The sequence below is a fragment of the Sardina pilchardus genome, chromosome 12 (genome assembly GCF_963854185.1).
Source record: "Sardina pilchardus chromosome 12, fSarPil1.1, whole genome shotgun sequence".
NCBI lineage: Eukaryota > Metazoa > Chordata > Actinopteri > Clupeiformes > Clupeidae > Sardina > Sardina pilchardus.
In genome coordinates, this window is record NC_085005.1 from 10,722,333 (window position 1) to 10,737,174 (window position 14,842).

Below are 14,842 nucleotides of genomic sequence, written 5' to 3' on the forward strand. Positions count from 1 at the left end.
TTTGCCTTAATATGAGCTCGAAAGTGAAAGCAGTTTAAGATACTGAATCTAAATAAATCACCACAGCGTTTCATAGAGAGTAGACCGAGTGTCCACTCTGGAATTCCGAGACGCAGTCTCAGACTGCAGGGTCTGGAGCGTATGGATGCGCCGCGTAGGACCAACGTGAACCAGTACCAGTGCAGTTGATGAAGACGCAACTCATGGATGCGCGGTTACCAACATTGCCTTGGTTGAGACCAGCCACTCCTAGACCGATTGGTCCATATAAGGTCGATGTCAACAGTACTGGACCTGCTACGGCGAAGCATCATCACCAAACACAACAAAACGTGCGGCCGCGTGTGGGCGGATCTTTAGAGTCAAGTGGATGAAGACTGTTTATGGATGTGGAATTGGGGGGTTTGAGCCACCATCATTGATGCACCCAAAATGCGACGAGGGGGTATTACGTGACATTTAATTGCAAGGATGGCGCGAAATGATTCCATCATGCAATTTAAGTGCTCATCGAATACGAAAAAGCCTGCAGTTTTAAGTGGATGTGTTTTTTTTACTGAGAAAATGTTTTCATTGAGGCAAAGACGTAGTTAACTAATGGATTGACCATTTTAAAATTCAGTTGTTTAATGTGACAAGTGGCCAATTCATGGCACCCTTTTAGGTCAATATTTTGATTCAGGCTTAAGTCAAGGAGTATAAACAGCGCGCCATCGACTCTTGTTTGAGAACAGGAACAATAAGTGTCTTATCTCTCAAATCCGTCTGTCCTTTTTCGCGTTGGGTGCTGTTATCATAGCAATTAAAAACAAGTCGGTCCCGCTTAATGATATAAACGGAATTTCAAGTGTCTGTATGTGGCCTGGACGTAATAAATAGGCTTGAAAGACTTTGATGCTAACCAATTGAGAGACATTTTAGAGCCAATAGCCTGCATGTTTAATTAGACTGACACAGTTAGGGTTTTTTTTTTTATGAAGTAAGGACTCTTGATGTCATAAGGATCTTAATGTCATTACTGCAGTTATAGTTTGGCTATTTAATGGCTTGTAGTGTGCATATGGGCCTGATGCATAGCACATTTATGTATGGAAAATCGAAGGGAACAAGATGGACAACGAATGGAGACTATTTTTAAAACTTGATGCCTTCATTCACTCTTCTCCAAATTTATGAACCATAAGTGCGTTATTTTTCTCTCCTTTCTCCCTCTCTCTCACTCACTCTCTCTGTATCTGTGCATACATGCAGTGTGTGTGTGTGTGTGTGTGTGTGTGTGTGTGTGTGTGTGAGAGAGAGAGAGAGAGAATCAGTCGTTTTCCTCTGCAGCTTTTTATTTCTCTACCCTCTCAGTGCTCATGCTATAGCCCTATGTGACGTGGGTGACAATGCAGCCCGTTTTCACCCAGTCTCCTTTGCATCCTGGGTGGTCGGACCGAGCAAACACAAACACAAACCGATTGCTAAGCTGCGAACAAAGGCAGGAGTGTAGACAAATGTCCGGCTCCTGTTGAAAGTTTTTGTGCAGGATCAAGTTTTGCATTTATTTCGGGGACGACATAATAGATGATTGACGCCCCCTCACAAAGCACCCTAACTGATTGGAATAAATCTGAGGTTGTTCCTAGTTGTCATGGTATTCAGCTGCTTTCAATCGGCTATCTCTTCATTCATTTGAGATTCCCCCTCCTCCTCTTCCCCCTCGTCTCTCTCTCTCTCTCTCTCTCTCTCTCTCTCTCTCTCTCTCTCTCTCTCTCTCTCTCTCTCTCTCTCTCTCTCTCTCTCTCTCTCTCTCTCTCTCTCTCTCTCTCTCTCTCTCTCTCTCTCTCACACACACACACACACACACACACACACACACACACACACACACACACACACACACACACACACACACACACACACACACACACACACACACACACACACACACACACACACACACACACACACACAGAGAGAGAGAGAGAGAGAGAGAGAGAGAGAGAGAGAGAGAGAGAGAGAGAGAGAGAGAGAGAGAGAGAGAGAGAGATTGGGAAGAATGGATCATAGATTCGCAGATGCAACACTATTATTTAACACTTTTAGAAACCTCCAATGTAGAGATTCAGATGGAGTATAATATAAATATAGTCTACCGACAGAGCCAGTGCAACTGCAGAAGGCTTGAATCCCTATTCTGATATAGCATAATCATTGGTCTACATTTAGCCTAATCATACGTAATTATCCACGTGGGTAAAGACGTATTTGTAAGGATCTACTTGCCTCACCAGATTCCCGAATACGTATGCCTAAATCATAGGCGTATCTTTTTTCTTGAGGTGTCCAATTTTTACAAATTAACAGAGTTTGTGGACGACAGTTAAAAGACAACATTTTCTGTGCAGATATGTAAACATGAAGACGCGCGCCATATCCTGGTGTCGATGAGGTGCCTTTCAGTTGCTGCTAATCTGACTTGCAATGCTTTGGCGAACTCTGCTGACTCAAATGCGAACTGAACATTCTCTCCTAGATCTCAAGTCGGCCTAACTGTTCGAGGAAAATATACTTTTATTCTTTGTTTGTTCAAAAAAAAAAATCAGTTAAATCAAAAGCGAATGATTGTGGGCTATAGAAACTGAATTTCTGAAATTGTTTTTTTTTTTTTTTTTTTAATGAAATTCAGTGAGTCATTTTGCGAAAGGAGTTCGTTTTAACAAAATATTCCCGTCGGGCCTATTCGTCTGCTTATTTCTTCAAGGTATCATTTTGGCCAGACACATCCTCTACCTTATGCAAAACATAGGCCTATAAATAAATTATCTGTTTGATCACATTCATAGTTACAATTAATTGCAGACAGTCTTCATAGTGTTCAGACAATAGGCCTATGTCTACTCATCTTCATTTACCGAATCCACACAACAACCCTTAAAATGCAGATTATGCCTGTTCAGGTCCTAAAATTAGCCAGCCCCTCAGGAATGCCTGATTCCAAGCAAATGTAGGCCTAGCCTACTCAAATGTCCCCTTTAACGTCACTGATAAACGAAGAAGTCCTATTGGATGTGCCTTGCACTGCCAACTGCATGTTTGGATGAACTTCACTGCTACTCAGGGTCTTGTCCAGCAGCCGTTATGTTGTGACAGTGCGCCATCATGTGGATAATCTTCACACCGCTTATGCGTAACGCGTTAACAGTGAGGCCTATGGGTCATTTAGGTCATATGATCTGTTTTGATCGCCTACATCTTTAACGAACACATGGGGTTATTAAACATTTATACAGATTTTCAGATACATTTTTAAAGTTTAAGGGAGACTTGCATTTCAAACGGATCAATGAAGGACTGAGACTGAGACGATGGACTGAACTCATTAACAAAGTAATTTGGATATACGGGTGTCCAAATTGTGTCCAAAACAAGGACCCGTAAATACGTTTGTAAGGACTTATTAGCTATAGCAATGCATGTCTCATAAAACTTTAATAAAAGTAGGGATGCAGTCGTTTGCTTGCTTGCTCTGCCTACTACAACAAGCCTTGAGAGCAGTTTAAATTCAACATTACTTCGGAATTTGTTTCAGCCAGATGAGGGTGCTATTGGATAAGGTTTGCCATGAATTTAAACAGTTTTACTCGTTTGAAGAAATACTGCGTAGCCTACATTTGTGTGTCTTTTTCATTTCAGGGACAATTAATATTTAAATTCATTATTTGTTTAAAATAAGTTAGTTTATGCAGAGTTAGGGAGTTTGGCACATTACAATAATTCTAGAATGGTTTTACATTTACTGTCTAACCTATCTTTTGATCTACAGTAGGCTAACACTGATAGCCTACCTTTCATTTGAATGCAATATATAAAATAATTTGCATGTCAACGAACAATGGGCCTATACAGTAAAAACTCAATTGCAACCAATAAAGACAGTGCTCTCTTTGGGCTAGATTTATTCAGTTACTAAAATATATTTATATTTTATTATGTTTGCATATCTCCATGATGTTTAATAGAGATTAATATCACCCTCCCATGTTTAGGAATGTAGGTGCAGTTTGATAACAGTAAGATGTAGCCCTACATGTGCTGTGCGATTTAGACACTAGTTACATCAAGACTATTCAATAGATGGATTTCCATGAACATTTGAACCTTTAGTATGGCTGCTTATGTTTAAAGTGGCCCTTGATATGAGTCTAAATAATGATCTCTTGATTAATTTGTTCTTCTATTTTGCTGTTAATTATTAGAATTACATGTGGTTGTGTGTTCAGCTATTTTATTTATGTGATATGTGGATTGTATCTTTAAATAATGAATACATTGACAATGATCCATTTTCACTGGAATATAAAGTCATATCTACTGCAGGTGTTCTGTTTCATATTGCCATTGCTGTCAGTCAAATGATCAACAGGCAATTTGACAGAGAGGTCTATGGTGTCTTCATCAAAGCACGGTGTAGACCTTGTACACAGTGGTCTATCACACCTCGGCAGTGCAGTGCAGTGCAGCAACTGCCAATAAACTTGGGAAGTCAGTAAATGTTCCTCAAATGCAGGAGTCTCTTCATGTGGTGGCGTGGGCTACACTACACTGGTGACCAGCGCAGAACGGTCAGTCTGAGGGCTGCACTCAGTTTCTCTCTCGCTCCATTTTGACTCAGAGAGATGGCCATGGCTTCTACTTCAGCATTAGTGCAATGGGACTGATCAAGAGATATACTGCAATAAAAGAAAATGAATCATAAATAAATGTGGGTTGTCAGTTTGACCACTGACACTGTATAGGCCACAAACAGCCATGGAGGTTTTGATTTACAAATGTTGAGGATTAAAAAAAAAAATAGATAAATAAATAACATATTTATGTGTTGTGCAATAAACACGGTGTGCAGAGGATTGGATCGCCATTCAGAAATACTGAAGCCAACGCAACGACTGCCCAGAATGCTTAGTGTGCTTATGAATGCCTATTTAGTGTGCAGAATGCTCCTTTTGTACTCTTAGTGCACATATACAGTAAACCATATGGTACACACTCCATTTCTTCACTGGCTGAATTTCTGCTGACACACATCTATGCGCCTACAGTATACTGCTACATCCATGGCTATACTTGCTGAAGTGTATCGCAACGTTTGGTCACCCTCGACTCTTGCAGTTGTCCAACTCCAAATTGTAGCTATTCTTCGTTGTGCATCAAGTTCATATGGTAACAGCTTTGACAGTCAGTGACTGTCTTAAGCCACAGAAACGCTACACGGAAACCATTCTAATAAAGAGCTCGCATGGGCCTTTTCCTATATATAGCATCTTTAATGTCCCGAAAACCAGGGAAACATCCAAACCTGCAATGTGTAATTAGAGAATGAGGCATTAACAATGCCTATAAAAAAAGAGAGTTTGCTTCCAGCTCTAGTCCTGTGATGGAGCTGAATTCTCACTGCTTAAGATGTCTCATCTAACATACAGAAAACAGCAATAAGAGATGTAAAGAGTCGAACAGAAACAGATGGTTTGAATCAACAAAATCCATAGTCATGGAGTGGAGGACGTTTATATGAACCCTGAGGGTTTCGAGAAACGGCTCAGTTTAGCTGCCTCACACTGGCCAATAAAGCCAAAGGCCTGGGAATCATGGATTTTATTTGGCTTTCATGAATTTAACCTCCTTTAATGAAGGTTAATATTCAGTGCAGATTGTCTGAAGGATCAGCCCATGTTCTGACCAAAGCTTTTCCACATTTGGAACAGGGTGCGTAAGAAGAACTAAAATCTGCATGGACAATGGCTTAATCTTTGTATACCTGGTACTCTATTTTCCGTTCCTGGCCATCAAAATCAGACACAATGATTAAGTCCAAAAAGTTTTATTTTAAAAAAGTAGGTGGTGGAAGTAATATGTTGCATGCATTCATTCTGGACTTGCCAAAGAGGCTTAACCAGATTGGGTCCTGAGGGTGGTATGGGAACCCCCAAATCAGTCACCCCAATCAGCAAATCCAACCACAAAAATGCCTATGGTTGTGCTTGTCAGCATTAGCCTAAATGTTAAAACAATTAGAACTATTTTCTTAGCTAAAATCTAAATGTTACTATGCTTTGAGAGCCAATTTATGTAGGCTACATTTCATTCCATGCATGCAACATTATGTTTGTGTACCTATGCTCTCCAATAAATCAGTGACAGATCTATTATTATTATTATTATTATTATTATTATTATTATTATTATTTTCATCATTATTAGTATTATATCACTGGGACAAAACAGTTTCTACTGTAAGGTAGGCTAATAAAGTTGCACATATAGCCTATATGAATGAAAATTTAATTTCATTCTATTAGGTTACTACCTTACTTAAAATAGAAAACAAGCTTACAACTCACTTCCTTGTTGCATTGCATCTACCAAGTTATGTGGTTGAGGTGTTCTCTAGATATTTGCTGTTAAGTTTGAATTCATCCTACATAAAATTAGTAGTTAAGTTGTTTAATGTGTACGGTTAAGTATAGAATATCGGGCTTATATATTTAGCCAGCTGTTTTACTTTTTATTATGTTTATGTGCCATTGCTACCACCAAGTCTCTGCTCCAACCTGGCCACCACTGTGTGGCCGTTTGGCACCAGAGACGTTCTTTATGGAGTGATGCTTAATAACTTGTCTCTGGTATTCAAAGCAAACCTCTGGCATACAGATTGGTTGCCTCACCAAGAAGTATTGTCGTTGTTAAGATTCAGAGGGCAGCCCACTTTATTCTCCCCAAACTCCCACCACTTATACCCTCCTCGTCAAAAAAAAAAAAAAAAAAACCTTCTCCTGAACGCCTAAATTAGCGATCGTTTGGTGCTCTTGTAAAACCATGGCCAATTGCATAGTTATGTACATGACGCAGAGGCATTCAATGCAGACTGTGAATTCAAAAATGGTTTAAATTTATAGAACTCCCTTCACGAGTCACCCCAGCCACACGTGACATCGCCACGCGCATGCCAGACATGATTACACTTCAAATAAATTGTTCTGGGTTGCCTTATAGTTGTAGACTAATATTTTTTTCCATGGCACCCTGCAACGAGGAACAAATATCTGTTAACAACAAACACTGTAAGAGCAATGAACCATAAGACAGGTAGACCTCATTCTCTTTGCAAGGTGTTAATGAAAGCCCAATTAAAATACCTAATTGTCCTTTTAATTTTAAGCTACAATCAAAGGGAAATTATCTCCGAAGCACACTAATTACTGCTAAAAAAAATATCCTCAAAGCAATTATCCTAAAATGTCCCCCCCAACCGTGTTCGTGGTGTGAGTTGTGCATCACTTACGCCATCAATTATTTTAAGTTTGTAGTAGGCCTAAGTAGTCTGTTTCATCTAAAAATAATGATTTGATAATAATTTGTCATGAGAAGTGTGACATAAATTGTACCTTTGGCTATTGCATGCAACCTTCGTGGACATAGAATATTCCACTGTGAAATATTAATATTAATATCAGCAACATTACTGATATTACATAATGACATAACCTCATTGTCATCTTGATTAACCAAGAGTTACCCAAACATTGCAGATTTTTAGCTTGCAACATTGGCTACAAGTTCATTATCGCCTACAATAACGCATAACCTTAAGGTGTTTCGAGGTCTATTTCGATAATCCAAAAAGGCATTTTGGTCCAGTAAAATCAAATTTTGAGCGCAATTATCACACCACACATGTCACACTTTCCTAATCTAGCAGCTAGACCTGCAGCGATAAGGCCCTGATCTGACCGATCAACGCCAGATCGGGGCCGAATTCGCGCCAGTTGGCTATAAACTGCTGCCTAGCAGAAAACAAGTCCCCAGTCCAGACGTTTCTGACGCGGTGCGGTGGGGTATGTTTCATTAAAATAACAATTCTGTCTCAACACACGCACTGAAAGACTTGTCAGTGGAAATGCTATTGAGCAACACGACCTAAGCAACTGTTAAGCAAGTTTGACACAATTAAATGTATACACTGGAGTGCATGAAGTTGTTGGTAGATTGTTTCACATGGTTCTTATGAGTTGAGCATCAACGCACACAGACAAAAGTTAGCCTGCCCTGACTGAAATGATGGTCTTTGTGCATGTTTATGAGCAGATAATTTAGTCGAATAAAATAACCAAACTCTTCCATCTGGAAGCAATGTAAAATAAACTATTCTATGCTCATTATTATTTGACTGAATAATACCTAAGGCATGCACTTTATCGTGATACAAATCAAGTTGGATGTATAGACTATTGTAGAAAAGCTTATTAATATCCTGTGTGTATGTTTAGTTTGTTTAACGTATCTTTTGCTAAATCGAAATGCTTCGTGTTTGAAATTATTTGATTAAAGAAAAGTAGGCTATAAAACATTAAAACATGGCTGTTGGGCGTCACCTGCACTCGGTAATGGCCATTGGGTGTATGGAAGGTCACCGCTGTGCCAAGGTGATTGTATCAAACAAATTAATTTAGCATAGGCCTAGGCTACTAGACGTAATGCCCGGGCTATTGTTGTCAGATGAAAAGTACAGTGACCTGTCTCCAGTTACCTGTCACCTGTGAAACTGAATAAATGAAAGTATATGAAAATGGTCAATTGTAAACCGATTTATCTACCCATTCACCTTGCGCGCTCTTCAGAGCGGTGCTATATCGAATTGCTCCTTAACCCCTCATTTGACAAATGTGATATATGGTTGATGTTAGATTTCATTTTTATTTTTTATTTTTTTTTATCGCCGACGAAAACTAAAGGACTGACTCTCTCTTAAATAATCCTATATAATAAACTCTTGATAAAGGTAAAAGGCGTGAATTATGTGTCATGTGAAGTCAGCATTGATTGATATAACGCACAACTTCCTCTCAGCGCAATGGTGCAGCGCAAAGGGGAGCAGCCCGATACAGGAAATGACTGCGTGGATGCTGGAAAGGACCAATGAAATGGAAGAACAAAAATGTAACTGGAGAGACCGACTTGAATAAGGCGTCAAATTAATCTGAACACACTTCAGTCCGTGAGATGGACGCTTTTCCTCTTCTGGGGCAAAGATCACGGGGATCCTTTACCCTAAATCACTGATTGTCAGCTCGTTTGAAAGGGATATAGGAGAGGACTACTGACGGGAGCACCAGTCCCCATGTTCAGGCGCAAGGACCAGCGTTTTTTTGCGACTGGAGATTAGCTGTAAAAGTGGAACAAGGAAAGCATGCGCTAATGGGTACGTTTTCATCCTTAATAAATTCCCCGAATCATGTGCAGTTGAATTTGATAAGCAGATCACCACTCGAACTTCATTTTCACAACAAAAAAAGTATTTTTTTTTTGCACAGGGTCTTTGCTTTAGCTTTGCATGTTGGTTGAATTACTATTTATTACTAACATTATGTAGCCTACTGTATACTGGCTTGTGTTAGTGTGAACATTTTACCATAGCCTGCATTTGGTTGAAAAATCACCTGAGTGTGATAGACGTGTAACTGGGTAAATGTCCATATATTAAAAGTGTGGTATAGTCGACATTTGTTTTAGTAGATTTAGGCTACATTTGGTGCGATGGCCTGATCAGCATAACTGTTATTTTTTGCAGATCAAACATACGGAGAAGTCAACCAGCTCGGGGGTGTTTTTGTTAATGGCCGACCTCTTCCCAATGCTATCCGAGCAAGAATCGTTGAGTTGGCCCAGCTCGGAATAAGACCTTGTGACATCAGTCGACAATTGCGCGTTTCGCATGGTTGTGTAAGCAAGATCTTGGCAAGGTACAACGAAACGGGTTCGATTTTACCCGGTGCAATTGGAGGAAGTAAACCACGAGTAACAACACCAAATGTAGTAAAAAGCATTCGGGAGTACAAGCAAGGGGACCCTGGGATATTTGCTTGGGAAATCCGTGACCGACTTCTGGCGGATGCAGTTTGCGACAAGTACAACGTGCCTTCAGTGAGCTCCATTAGCCGAATTCTTAGGAACAAGATTGGAAATCTGTCGCAACCGAATCAATATGAAAACAGCAAGCCACAACCTCCACAGATGCCATACAACCACATGTATCCATACTCCTATTCCAATCCAATGTCACCTACCGGGAACAAGCTGGGTAACGCACCTGGGGTGCCAGTGCACGGAGGGCATGTCAGCCTGTCGCGGGCCTGGTCGTCGATGCACACTGTTGGCAATTTTTTAGGTATACGGGCCTTCATGGATCCTTCAGGTTTGTTTCCGTTTTCCAACTGTGTTATGTTTTACTAGTTGCTGTTCTAATTATTTTGTTTTGCTGTTAATAGTCACACCGTCTCGGTCTTTGCAGCGTGCACCATGCTCAGAGAAGTGACACTGACATTGTTTTGTAGGCTATTCGATTTAATTACACTTCTCTGCCAATTTCAAAACTCATCATTCCAAAATCTCAAGTAGGCATATAATCAGGCTGAGAAGATGATGGAAAGTTATGAAAATATTTTCACCTGTGACGTGTTATCTTGTCTATAGTTTACATTGCATAGAACTTGTGGGTTTTACTAAATCCGCCAAGTTTATTGTCTACGCGTTTTATTTCCATTTTCACCTTTCTTAATTGCAACAATTGCCCAATAACTAATTCAAGACCTTTTGGGGCCTTTGGCTTATCTGTTTGTTGAATTGCCATGGATCAGTTAGCCTATATGTAGGCAATAGTTCGAACATATTTTATTCTAAGCGTGTAGTAGGCTAATATGTATTTCATATTATTCTTATTCTTTGCCATTTATTCTCATATATTTCCCTTATATTTGACCTATACTACTTCAGAATGTATGCACATTAACAACAGGCCTATGGCTTACGTATAGCTGAACATTACTCTCTCTCACACACACACACACACACACACACACACACACACACACACACACACACACACACACACACACAAACACACACACACACACACACACTTACTTTGAATAGACTTTTTTTCATAAATCCCTTAACATTTCTATCGTTAATTCTGTATATTTCGGCTACATAAATAGGCAATGTATGGTTGTTTAGACTGATTTTAATGAAGGCATATTTCCTTTGGTTGTTATAGCTATTGCTGGAGCTGAGGGTTATCAGCCGAAGTTAGAGGATTGGACTAGCGTGAACCGAGCCACATTTCCCTCTGCACACGCCATCAATGGCATTGAAAAGTCTCCTATAGACGCGGATATCAAATATCCACAGGTAACAGAGTGGTTTATACATCTTAAAGATGCATAATTAAATGTTTATCGTGAGTATGGGTTGTTGTCAAGTCCGGTTCAGTTTGAGCTTGGCTGTCTTGGGTGGGTTTCCCAGTAATGGTGTCTCCTAGTGTTCCGTAATACTAAAGAGTATTGCTTAAAGTTGTTTCCTCAACCAAGTTTATTGAGTTGACCTTAGAGACATCTTCCCAGGTAGGGCCTAGATATCTTTGGAACCTGAAGCTATATCCTTTACTGGCATTCATTGGGATCATTCAGATTGCAGCGCAGGTGATCATTTTAAAAAGCACATCAAAAAGAAAGGCAAGTCAAAGTCAAAGTAGAGGTTCCAAAATAACGACTTGCATTGTAATAATGAACAATTACTTTATAGCGATGTTTTTATTATTATTATTATTATTATTATTATTATTATTATTATTTATTATTTTATTTAAAATGGTCAAATGCAACCCATTGTGAGCGTATATTATAATGATATTATAATGAGCGTAAAGTTTCAGACAAGATTTGTAGGCTCTGAACGTTTGAGTTCTATAAAAACTGTGTCAATGGCAATAGTGGTAGGCTAGGCCTAGACCAAAATAACGAAGGTTGGTGTGTTCCCTACCTACAGATGTCCTTAGATTTGAATGACAGAGCGTTTAGAAGACCCTGTCCTTTCCGTGATATAGAACATTGTTTCAGTGAAAATAAACAATAATACTGGTCGACTGGATGTACTATAATTTGAATTTCCCCTTGGGGATCAATAATGTATCTATCTACCTATCTATCTATCTATCTATCTATCTATCTATCTATCTATCTATCTATAACTTGCACATGCTTTGTGTATTTTTGTCACAGACCTCGTCGAGCCTCTCCAGTTATGTTCAAGCTTGTGCTTACTCTCCGGCCAACCAGTATGGGGTATATAGTGGCCCGGCGGGTAGTTATGTGGCTGGACATCCATGGCAGTCCCAAGGAGCCACGCTGTCTCATCCCAACAACGCCACAGCCATGCATGCGTCAAACCTGCACTCACCTATGGCCTTCAAGCACTCGTCACGAGAAGGTAAGCTGCTTATTCACTTGTCAACTATATCCAGTATGTAAAAGCAGGTTTCTAGGCCAAGTATACTTTTATAATGTGAAATAGGGGTGGAATCTGAAAGAAGAATCATTGATTTGAAACCAAATTATAGGCTACATAAAATAATTTCCGTATCACTTGTTTAGCCTATCTAAACAATATTTAACACTGTGCACGCTAGGTTTTACCTAAATCACAAGAGCATTAGGCCTTCGTGGCCTATCAAGGCCTATAATAACACGGTGCACAATTTATGCATTAACATATTCAAGGATCTATGTCAAGTTGCCTACGTTAGGCCTAAGCTACCAATTGTGTTTTGATAGTTGACGTAGGAACATTGACATAGGACTTATTTGCCACATCTGGACTTTGATACAGATAAATATCAATTTGTCGAACGGAAGTCAACATCAAACTCACATCCTGACGGCTGACCTTAGGTCTACTTAGTTTAATCGGCACGATATTTCAGGTGATGATATTTGAAGGAGAGAGTTACGACCGATTTGCTGTATAAATACCTCCCTTGTTTGTTTTCAGCTGGAAACAGAAAACCTCCGAGTCCTCTGAGCAAGCACCAGCACGAGACCCTGAGTAGCGTGCACGGGCTCGCGCTCACTACCTCAGGCTCCTAAACTGCAGCACACGTGCAAGTAACCCCGAGTGGCTATACCAAGGAGAAGGAGAACGGTTGTGGACACGCACTTTCATTACTTTTCAGTAAGTTAAGAGGTTGTAGCCAATTTGGTGAAGACGGACATGGCATTAGTCTACCGCCTAAAGACAGACCGGACTGCAAGATTGAATGCAGTACATTTCTGCAATATTTGCAGGGGCATTTGTCTTGTGACTCGCCCATCTTAATACTTGTCTGAAAGAATTCACATGGTGGCACAATACAAATGTTTGTGGCAAGTAAAGAGCTGTTCGTAATGTTCGTAGCGGCTCGGTGGAACGTTACCTAATTTGTTTGTGAGCGTGCATGCATTAAAACAAAACAAAATGTTGTCAAACGGAGGAGCCAGAATGTATTGTTAGTGAGCATGTCTGTAAATGTTAACTATTTTGAAAGGTTTATTATATATATTTTCTAAATAAATTCCTTTGTAAATATTATTAATAAAGGCATGTAAAAAGAAAGGGCATCTCTAATATTGTCCAGCTACTTGGTTTAATATGCCATTTTTTACTTTCTACATCGAAATATTTATAAATACCAACCAAATGTGAAACTTAAATGTTGATTACATCACACAAAAGTAGGCCGCCTCTTAGATTGTATGCAATGATAATTCAATTGGCCAAAAGCCTGTATACAAAGTTAATTATTTCTACTTTCATCTTACCATGCTGCCCCTCTTGTTTGTGCTAACTGGAGTTAATGATGCTATGCACTGAACGGCGCCTCTAGAGATGTTATCTCAGTGAGCTATAATGCCTGAACTTTCGTTTTTGCGTCTTCTGTGTTTTTTTGCGTCTATTATAGCAAATCATTACAGTTTTCGATTTTCTTACATTTTGTACCTTGCAAGAACTCTTCATACTTTTTTGTTCAGGCCAATAAACGCTTCTCTAAAAACGCCAACAATAGCGCTTGCGTTTGATTGAGATCAGACGATGGCAGTCCACATGCGTGGATTGGGAAAGCAACAGCATTGCATCTGCAAAAATGCAGCTGCTCTTTTGTGTGATGTATATGTATGTGCCTTGCATCAGTACTTTATTTTTCTTATTATTTACTATGGTTTATGGTTGTGTCCTGTTCAGCTGTACCACTTATAGGTTTGTTTCTGGGTTGCGCTAGGCGACGAGTGTGCGTTTTACGCAGGGACTGCTGTTTTTACTCTCTTTTTTGAAGAGAAAATTTGTCGTAGGTGTTAACATAATTTTTGTGCTTTAGTACTTGTCGGAATTGGAAATAGTTTTTCAACTAGTCAATTGAATTTAAATGTGGAAAGCAGGCTATCTCTGTGAGCAACTGTTTATAATGGAGGCTAAATGCTGAGGTAATGGAATCTGATAAATAATGCTTTTTAAGACACGTTTTGTGGACTCAAAATCTGAAATTACACTGTAAAACTAAACCCCAAAATATGCAGCAGTTTTTGACTACAATTGTACATTTATTTTTGATGCATCATAAAGCACATGATTGCTGCATTAGAATTTAAAATTCAAATCTAGCCTGGTCTTTAGGGGACTGAATAGGAATGCCTTTGTCTTGTAAAGAATGCATCCTTCTCATTAACTCTCTAGAGAAAAAGGTTTGACAGTTGAGGAATCAGAATATTGACTGACCTACCTGATGCTTAAGGTTTATGTTCTTCATGAGCAATACTCAATTTCTCACTATTGTTCAGTGCAAAGCATGGCATGGAATCAGGCCGCAGGGACAATTTCTGCATTAATTTCTTCCACTTTATCAGGGAGCTCCTGCTTTCCCAAAGTCAATCTTAGGCACTGTGATGTTAAATGTGGAAGGCTTCAGCAAAACAGTGGGACTGGGTTCATTGGT

General features: G+C 39.5%; 1 protein-coding gene across 1 annotated transcript; it reads left to right on the forward strand.

The window, feature by feature from the left end:
- The first annotated feature begins 9,010 nt into the window (after positions 1-9,010).
- Positions 9,011-13,467, forward strand: pax1b (paired box 1b). Its single transcript, XM_062551148.1, has 5 exons — positions 9,011-9,241; positions 9,611-10,234; positions 11,096-11,229; positions 12,099-12,306; positions 12,868-13,467. The coding sequence occupies exons 1-5, from the start codon at positions 9,238-9,240 to the stop codon at positions 12,960-12,962; spliced, it is 1,065 nt and encodes a 354-aa protein (XP_062407132.1). The 5' UTR covers positions 9,011-9,237; the 3' UTR covers positions 12,963-13,467.
- The last annotated feature ends 1,375 nt before the right edge of the window (positions 13,468-14,842 follow it).

Bases quoted from the DNA above. Each gene is read 5' to 3' on its own strand.
- pax1b (XM_062551148.1), top strand. The intron at 10,235-11,095 runs GTTTGTTTCCGT...TGGTTGTTATAG, and splicing joins GGCCTTCATGGATCCTTCAG to CTATTGCTGGAGCTGAGGGT. The intron at 12,307-12,867 runs GTAAGCTGCTTA...GTTTGTTTTCAG, and splicing joins CAAGCACTCGTCACGAGAAG to CTGGAAACAGAAAACCTCCG.